General features: G+C 41.6%; 1 protein-coding gene across 1 annotated transcript in view; it reads right to left on the reverse strand.

Annotated features, from left to right (window-relative positions):
* LOC101360005 (low affinity immunoglobulin gamma Fc region receptor III-B-like) overlaps positions 1 to 950 on the reverse strand; it is an 11,428-nt gene extending 10,478 nt beyond the window's left edge. The window contains exon 1 of the mRNA XM_023740041.1: positions 867 to 950. Within this exon, the coding sequence (XP_023595809.1) occupies positions 867 to 950 (84 nt within the window). The remainder of the gene's footprint in view (positions 1 to 866) is intronic.
* Positions 951 to 9,439: the final 8,489 nt, after the last annotated feature.

A 9,439-nucleotide genomic window follows, 5' to 3' on the forward strand; every position in this document is an offset into this window, starting at 1 on the left:
TTTTACAATAATGGAAAAAATGCAAAATTTTCACAGAGGGACAGGTGGTCTTGGGGTATCTGATATTTAAGTGTTTGTCTTCATGCTTGCCTCTTTTTTCCTCCCTTCCTCCTTCTCTTTACTCCTTTTCTCTCTCCCTTCAACCTTGCTTTTCTTCCCTTCTTTTTCTCCTCTCCTTCCCTTTCCTGTCCTGTCCTTTCCTTTTGTTCAACATTGAAATGCCAGGCACAGTGCAAGGTGCTGATATTACCGTGGAAAATCAGTTATCAGCCCCCGGGACTTACAGGTTTGTAAAGAGTTACCACCAGATAAGCATCTGAAGTACTATGACAGATATTTATGAAATATTCTATACGCACAAAGAAGGCGGTGGCTAATTCTGCCTTGGGGAGGCGTCTTCATGGAAGAGAAGACATTTGAATTGGATCCCAAAGATAATTGTGTGTTCAGCAGGAGGACCTTTGAGAGAAATAGGCATTCCAGGCAAAAGGAGCAGCATGAGCAAAGACTGGAAGTGAAGCAGACTGCTGTGTTTGCAGAGCTAGGTGAAGTTCCACAGTGTAGTGAGTACTACCAAGGAGAAGCCCAGCTCCAAAGGGCTAAGAGGTATGAGTCTGAGATGGAATCCCAACTCCACCACTCAACCTTTCTATGCCCTGGTTTCCTCATCTCTAAAATGGGGCTAACAATAAATAATGGTACTAACCCCAGAGACTTGCGAGGCTTAAATGAAAGAATGCATATGAAGTATTTGGTTCCATAGCTGGAATCATATCTGTTGATTACTATTACAAGTGCAAGATGAGAGGCTGAGGTCATCTCTGGTTTTCCAAACTAAGTTTGATCCACCTCCTCCTTCCATGTACTCCTTTAGGAGCTTGTGCTTCTCTTTTGTAATACTCATCACACTTGTTGACTGTAACGTCCTTGAGAGCAGGGAAGCCCTTCATCTTGTTTGCTGTGGTATTCCCAGTAGTTTTCACAGTGTCTGGCACATACTAGGCACTCAATAAATACTCACCAGGTGATCATGAGGGGCTTTGTATGTCGTGATGAGCAGTCTATAGTTTACTCTGAAAGCTACTGAAAACCGTTATAAAAGGTTTTAAATTGGAGAGTGACACTATCAGTTTTACATGTTGTAAAAATTACTCTGATAGCAGTGTAGATAATGGATGGGAGAGAGAAAGAAGGTGGAGAGAAAAAATGGAAGGTTATTTCAACAGTCTAGTTGAAAGATAAGGAGATGTCTGTTAAAGAAGTGGAAATGGAATGGAAGTGCCTAAGAGAGATGTTAAGAAGGTAGAATGGACAGAACTTACGTGAGTGACTGGATATGAGGGGTGATGGAGAAGGAGGAGTTGAGGGTGACGCTCAACTTTCTGATTTGGGTGATTAAGAGGATAGTGGTACCATTCACGGACATAGAAAATATAGGAGGAGGAACAGAATTCGGGAGGAGGAGATAATGATCTCAGCTTTTGATGTTATTGAGTTTGAGGTAGTTGTGGTGACTTCAGGTGGAGATACCAAGTAGGCAGTTGGACATATTGCCCTGGAACTCAGTAGATAGGTATGGGTAACAGACACAATTTAAGAGACATCAACATGGTTATTATTTTAAACTTCTGGTAAAAACTATAGGCCCTCTCCAAAGAAAAAATACAAATATACACATCATTTTCACTGTAATCTCAGAAGCTCTGTGTGAAGCTCATCCAAGGATTCTAATTAAGAAAGGTAAAATATGGATAAGATCTGTCTGACTTTAAGAGTGTTAAGTAAGAAAAAAAAAAGAGGAGGTGAGGGAAAGGAAGGAGAAGAGAGGAGAAGGGAGGGAAGGAGAAGAGAAAAGGGCCAGTGACAGAAACTTGGCACACAGCAACTTCTACAGAGTTGGTAAAGGAAGAGGAGCTGACAAAGAAGATTGGGTGCAAAGGGCTAAAGAAGTGAAAGGAGAAGAGGGAAGCTCAGGGAGAACAGATCTTCAAGAAGGGAGAAGTCAACAGTACTAAACGTTACAGAAAAGTGGTCAAGAGAGTTCTTTAAATGGGACCACCAGGGAACTATTAATGACCTCTACCTGGGCTATTTTAGAGGTGGGATTGGGGGACAGAAGCTTGACAGCATTTGGGTAAAGACTGAGTAGAAACAACAAAGTGTTCTAGTGAATTACTGCTATCTTTAAGAATCTTGGTTATGAAGGAATAGTGGACATTTGTCCGGACTGTCCAGGATCCACTCTCCTTCCCCTTCTTATTAGTATTTCACTCTCTTTTGGGGATGTCCCCACTTAGTCTTCATAGAAAATAGTGATTGCTTTCTACCACCTAAACCAAAGGGACCAGATCCTCCTTTTTCCCACCTTGGGATAGCCAGAGAGCAAGCACATGATCTAAGTTTGGCCAGTTAGAACCTTGGAGCCCTGGAATCTTGAACAAGTGACACAAGGAGAGGGAGATGGTTGGTTCCCAGTCATCACAGCAGTGGGATATGCTGACTAGCCTCCATTTTCCTTTCAATAAATTCCTTGTGTTTTCTTAATATATATAGATTCTGATCTCTATATATTAGTTTATATTAGCTACATATATGGAGCCCTGGTAGCACACTGGTTAAGAGCTAGGCTGCTAACCAAAGAGTCCGCTGTTTGAATTCACCAGCCCCTCCTTGGAAACCCTATGGGGCAGTTCTACCTTGTCCTATAGGGTCGCTATGAGTTCAGATCGACTCTACGGCAACTGTTTTGTATGTGTGTGTGTGTGTGTGAATTAGTTTATACTAGCAACTATATAATAGTTGCTTACAATGGACAGCCCTGAGTGATGTAACTGACTCTGAAGTGATATAGAACACCTCTTCCTCAGAGCTGAAGGCAGGAGGTGAGGGGGTTGCATATGCAGATCAATTTCCAGATATTGAGTAGGAAAGTTGAATGTATTATCTTTGATGGCCCTGAATTTCTTGAAGAAGGAGGAGTCAGTGTCAATGTCTGAGAAAGAGAGAGTGAAGGTGATGGACACCAGACAAGGTGTAGCTTCAGGACACCAGACAAGGTTTGGAATGGCCATTATGGTGAACGGGGAAAAAGAGCTACCATTTACATGTAAAAGGATTACCAAGGATTCCAAACAATTGTAAAAGGATTGCCAAGCAATGCCAAGGGCCCACTGAGATTGGTGGTTATGGATTTGTAGTTGGGCCAGTCCTCAGTGTTAGTAACTTTTCTCCGGCAGTACTGAGTGCCAACTGCTCTATGACTAGCCTGCTAAGAGTGGTCCTGCACAGGAGTGGAGTGAGGTCCTGCAACCTGCAGTACCTTCAAAGCATCTCAATTAAACTGAGGAAATACTGAGAATGAAGGTATGTGGGACTTTAGAAACAGACAAGCCTACAGAGACACATAAAGCAATCAAGGTGTTGCCAGAGAGAGAGACCTGTTGCTGTCGAGTCGATTCCGACTCATAGTGACCCTATAGGACACAATAGAACTGCCCCATAGGGTTTTCAAGGAGCAGCTGGTGGATTTGAACTGCCGACCTTTTGGTTAGCTGCCTAGCTCTGAACCACTGCACCACCAGGGCTCTGACAGAGAGAGAACAACTCTGAAAAAGAGGAAGAGATGGATAGACGCAAGGACGAAAAGTACGAAGAACTAAAATAGATTTTGTGGTATGACTCATGCCACAGCCTGTTTACTTTAACTGTGGTAATTAATATAGCTTATTGACATATAAGAACTTTACAGAAATTTGATGCTATCCCTTACAGGGATTTAGAAACACCCTACCTTATGTTATCCCACAGCAGAACACACTTAGACTCTCCCCAAACCCCCAAAATTCGAAGTATTAAAAGAACAGTGTTGTAATGTCTCATGAGAGTTGTACTCGTTGAGGAGGAAGGAAGTCCAGGTTTTGGTTTCAGTTTTAACAGTGGCTAGTTGTCAAGCCACTTCTCTTTCCTTAACCTCAGTTTCCTCATCTATAAAGTGAGGTAATCGGGCAAGATTATATCTAGCTCTTTCTATCTTAAATATTCTATAGTTCTGAATGCTGGCTTCCAGTGGCAACTTCTAGATATTACAGGATATGATCGCCTTTTTCTTTGAAAAATCCCAATGAAGGCCAATGGGCAGCTTTTGGAAGGCAAAGGAGTTTTCTAGCTGGGGTAGCCAGTTAACTAATACCTCTAAGATTTCAAAGTTAATTATGAAAATTGAATTCACACTTTCAATCACGTGCAAAATATTCAGAACCTGCTACGAAAATAAAATGTAAGATCAAAAAGAAATCTTAGTTTTTGAAAAGGAAGTGGGAATACTGTTGTTGTCATTGTTACTGTTGTCAGTGCCATCTTTCTGGAGAAGAAGGGAAGGTTGGGGGACGTCACTGGGAGTATAAACGGGGCCTAGAACCGCCCTTAGAGATTCAGTCCTTATCTCTCTTCTCAATTTTTTGTTGTTGTTTTAAACACTGTTTTTTTTTTTTTTTTAACAATTCAGACTTAAAAGTGAAAGTGATAGTTAAGGATCACCCTCAGGGGTAACCACTGAGAAGTTTGTTGTCTATCCTTCCAGAACTTTCTTTATACATTCCAATTCATATAAACACACATATACCTACACATATTAATCTTTTATTTATTTTTGGTTATTGTTTACATATTACATTACACAATACATACAGTACTGCAACTTGCTTTTTTACAATACTTCCACACATACATAGACACACAAAAACATGCACCAGTCAATATTCTTCACATTTTTTAACTGAAGTGAAAAAAACTTAAAAAAATAATTTTTGAGGAATGTGTAGAAAGGAAAGAGAAGTGTTACTCCTTTGACTTGCTTGTGTTCTATTAAATGAAATAAAAATGGAGTCATGTGGTTGACAAAATGGCGTCAGTAGTCTAGTGGACAACACCCCTAAGACTTGTCTTTACTGAAACTTAAGCCTATCTTTTCTGTAAATCAGGCAACCCTCATTGACCAATGAGATTCTGATAGTTTTTCCACTCTCCTTGACCAATGAAATACTGACAGCATTCCAACAGTAAATTTTATAAGCCAATCAGAAATAAGCTTCTTCTGCTTCTCCATTTTGTCAAAATAAGCCCATTCCTGCTGATACTCAGTGGAGTACCTTTCCACATCTGGTTTGGTGCTACCTGATTCTGGAAACTTCTGTCCCAATAAACCTCATCTAATAGGTTAACTTTATTATTGACTCAGTTTCTTTTGACAGTTCTTAAGAGTCTCAGGTTATTTTTCAGCAGAAGAGGGACTTTTCCCTATACAGAGGTTGTCTGTTTCACAGCCATTTCTTCCTTTCTTCCTTGCTAACAGATTATGATTTTGTTCAGGTATTTGGTGCCATGAGCTTTAGGGAAGGCTAGGCCTTTTCCTAGCTCCCAGAAGGTGACACTTGGTTAATCTAATCAGTGGTTCTTAAACTTTAGTGGCATTAAAGTTGCTTGAAGAACTGATAAAATACAGATTATTGTCCCCTACCCTCAGAGTTGCAGATTCAGTAGGTGTGATGTGGTGATTGAGAATTTGCATTTCTAACAAGTTTTCAGATGATACTGATGCTGCTGGTCCAAGGACCACCCTTTGAGAACCACCGGTCTAAGCCAATCATGTTATTCCTTCCCCCTTGACATTGATCCAGGGGCCCTGGTGGTGCAGTGGTTAAGCGATGGGCTGCTAACCGAAAGGTTGATGGTTTGAACCCACCAGCTGCTCTAAGGGAGAATGATGTGGCAGTCTGCTTCATAAGGATTACAACCTTGGAAACCCTATTGGGCAGTTCTACTCTGTCCTATAGGATCGCTGTGAGTTGGAATCAACTCCATGGCAATGAGTTGGGTTTGGTGCCAGTGACTGGCTTAGGACTGAACACGTGATACAGTTCTGGACAGTGAACCCTCAGAGGAAATTTGCTGAGGAGATTCCAGGGCACAGAAGTAATGAGTTATCTGTCAGCCCTTGGACATGGTGATGTTTAAGGATGTGATGCTGGGAGGTGCTGCAGCCGTCTTGCCTCCAAGGCAAGATTCTGAAGAGAGCAAAGCAAAAAAAAAAAGGAAAAATCTGGGTCATTGATGACTTTATTAAGCTGTAAATGAACTTACCCTGGAACTACTCTGTCTTCAGACAACTTGATATGTGAGATGGTAAAATATTTCTTGTCGTTTAGCCATCTGAGGGGAATTTTCTGATACTTGCTGTAGAAAGTTGCCTAACTGACAGACATACCTCTCTCCAGTTGCTGTGGGTGCAAACCAATTTAACTGAAGCAAGAATTTGAACATTTAGGTTGTCAAGAGTGCTGTAAAAAGCAATGGTAGTTTTTATATTTTGGTATATTTCCAAAGACCAGTTTCCCATAAGTGAAATTACAATATCAAAGGTATGCCCATTTCTAAGTTTTTGATAGTATTTCCAAATTGCTTTCCAATACAATTGTTTTAATTTACACTTCATTCAGAAATTTATGAAAATGCACTTATTCACATTCTTTTTCTTAATCTTAGGTAATTTATAGATGTAGCATAAGGACTCATCATTGTTTTATTTGCATTCTTTTGATTACTAGTTTGTCTGAACATTTCCCGTGTGTTTGTTTATTAGTTGCATTTCCTCTTTCGTATTTCTATTGGGTGGAAAGCATTTACCACAGTGTCCGGCACACTTAGGTATTTCAGTGTCTATTTAACCACGTTTTTGAATTTCTTTGTCTATTTCCCTGCCTTTGCCTAGTTATCAGGACTCTACGTCTTTCTCACTTATTTGTATAAGAAAATACCTCTTTTTCTGGCATAAATTTTACAAATACTTTTTTCCCCAATCTGTAGTTGATCATTTATTTTGGGTTGGTTTTAGTTTTGCATCAATCAGGCATTTAAAAGTTTTGTGAGGATCTTTTCTTTTGTATTTTTCCCAAGCGTAGAAATCAATTCTTCCTTCAGAGAATTCGATCAGTATTTTTTATTATCTTTTGGTTTTTCTATAGCTTGATTCTTGTGGTTCACTCTCTGATTTGTCTAAAATATATTTGCATGTACTCTGAGAGGAGTTAAATAACTCACAACTTGTTTTATTAAAAGGAGCTGATTGGTACTTCCATGTCCCCACTTCTTAGCTCCCTATTTTGTACTCTCTTCAGACTCCAACAAAAAGAGATATAAAAGAGGTGGCATAAAAATGTGAAGTACTTGTCTCTCTCTCTTTTTTTTTCATATTACTGATTTTCCCATGAGTGCCCTTTTCTTTCTGATTAGTACTTAAATTTAAGGCAGAAGCACTTTAGATGAAATGGCTACACATTCTCGAAACCTTCAACCTTGGAAAACCAGCACGGGCTTCCCAGAGGAGGCAATGCCTACGCTGAGACCAAAAAGACTCACCCAGTGGTGAGGTCAATGTATCGTGAGCATAAGTAGCGTGTGCAGTAGGAGGAAGCTGCTGAGGAGCAAGCTAGTCTTTGCACCCCAGTGCCTTATGGGCCACTTTAGGGAAGTCAGGCCTTTATCCTGAAGGCATGGGGAACCACTGAATTATTTCAAGCAGGATTGTGACTATTACGGATTGAATTGTGTCCTCCCAAATCAACTCCACCGCAGTGAGTTTGGTTTGTTTTTTTCATACCTGTGGCACAGTGGTTAAGAGCTCAGGCCAAAAGGTCTGCAGTTTGAATCCACCATCCCCTCATTGGAAACATTATGGGGTCGTCCCACTCATTGCTAAAGGGTTGCCACGAGTCGGAATCAACTCCACGTCAACGGGATTTTTTTTTTTTTTTTAGCACCAGGGTAAGGAGTCCTGGTGGCACAGTGGTTAAGTGCTTGTCGGCTAACCAAAAGGCCGGCAATTTGAACACAAATGGTGGTACAGTTGAGATATTTAGCAAGGAAAGAATTGGCAAGATTGGGTATGAGCTGTGAAAGAGAGGAAAGAAATTACGATGATACCCAGATTTTAGACTCAGAGGGTATCATTCCCTGAAGTGGAGAATATGAGGAAGAGATTTATTGGGGATGGGGGGAGATGATAAGTTTAGTGTTGTATATTCTGAGTTTGAGGTGTCCGTGTGACAGACGGAGCCGTGGTGGTGCAGGGGTTAAGTGCTAAGCTGCTAACTGAAAGGCCGGCTGTTTGAACCCACCAGCTGCTCTTCTGGAGAAAGATGAGGCCATCTGCTTCCATAAAGATAACAGCCTTGGAAGCCCTAGGGAGCGGTTCTACTCTGTCCTTTGGGTTTCTATGAGTAAGAATCAACTCCACCGCAGTGGGTTTGTGTGTGGGTGCGCGCGCGCGCGCGCACGTGTGACATACAAGTAGAGTGGTCTGGAATCAGTTGGATATCTGGATGGAAAAGTCTGGGCTACAGTAGAGACCTGAACTTGAGCTAGACTGTGCTTTAGGAAATTAACTGGAAGCCATAGAAGTGATTCCTTTATTTGCTGAGTACTTAGTTGGTAGGTCTATTTCAAGTGACAAAAAGAATAATTTTGAATCACCTAGAACCTCATGTACATTTCTTCCAATGTTCTAGTCAGATGTTTACTTGCTACTGAGCAGGGCACTTGGCTGCTAACCGAAGGGTCAGCGCTTCGAACCCACCAGCCGCTCCTTGGAGAAAGATGTGGCAGTCTGCTTCCGTAAAGATTTACACAGCCTCGGAAGCCCTATGGGGCAGCTCTACTCTGTCCTATGGGGTTGCTGTGAGTAGGAATCGCCTGGATGGCAGTGGGGTTGGTTTGGTTTTGGTTTGAGTAGGGCTGCCTCAGTCTTCCCCAGGAGAGATTTGCAGCCCCCCTCAGCGTGTTTGGCTTAGGACTGAGTTCTTACCCTTCTGGCTGTTTACCCTTGCTGGAGATACATACATTGATACAAGTAAAGAACAAAGCAGGCCTGAGGGGGAGGTTGCAAGTCATTTTGAGTTGCAAACCCCAGATGCCGGCATCTAACTTCTACTTTTCTAGTACAGCTTCAGATTCTACCCTCACCCATAAGGGTCTAAAGCCAGAGTGCAGATGACGGAAAGCAAGGCTTTATTTCTGAATGCCAGTGTCTGAGGTCATACTGAGGACGAGGAGTCACTGAAGCACCGAAGCAGAGCAAGTGGCTAAAAGCAAGAGCATTCCAGAGGTTCTTCTTGCTTCTCAACCCAGTTCTCACTCCACTAGCTCATTTGTGGGCTGCTGCTTGTATTAAACCACTCAGATCTTTCTTCAGTTTCCTTGAAAATTCGGTTCCTTTGGCCTGTAGAAGAGACTCACACTGCCCGCTTTGTTTCGACAGAGGGCAGTAGAGAGCAGCAAACAGTCTGCACTTGTGAGCTCAGACAAAATGAAACAAGTCCTTCTTCAACATTATCCCAGTGTCAAGGTACCCAAACTGCTTCAAGAGTTTATGAATGGCAGAGATCTT

This window comes from Trichechus manatus, unplaced genomic scaffold (assembly GCF_000243295.1).
Source record: "Trichechus manatus latirostris isolate Lorelei unplaced genomic scaffold, TriManLat1.0 scaffold00145, whole genome shotgun sequence".
In the NCBI taxonomy this organism is placed as follows: domain Eukaryota; kingdom Metazoa; phylum Chordata; class Mammalia; order Sirenia; family Trichechidae; genus Trichechus; species Trichechus manatus.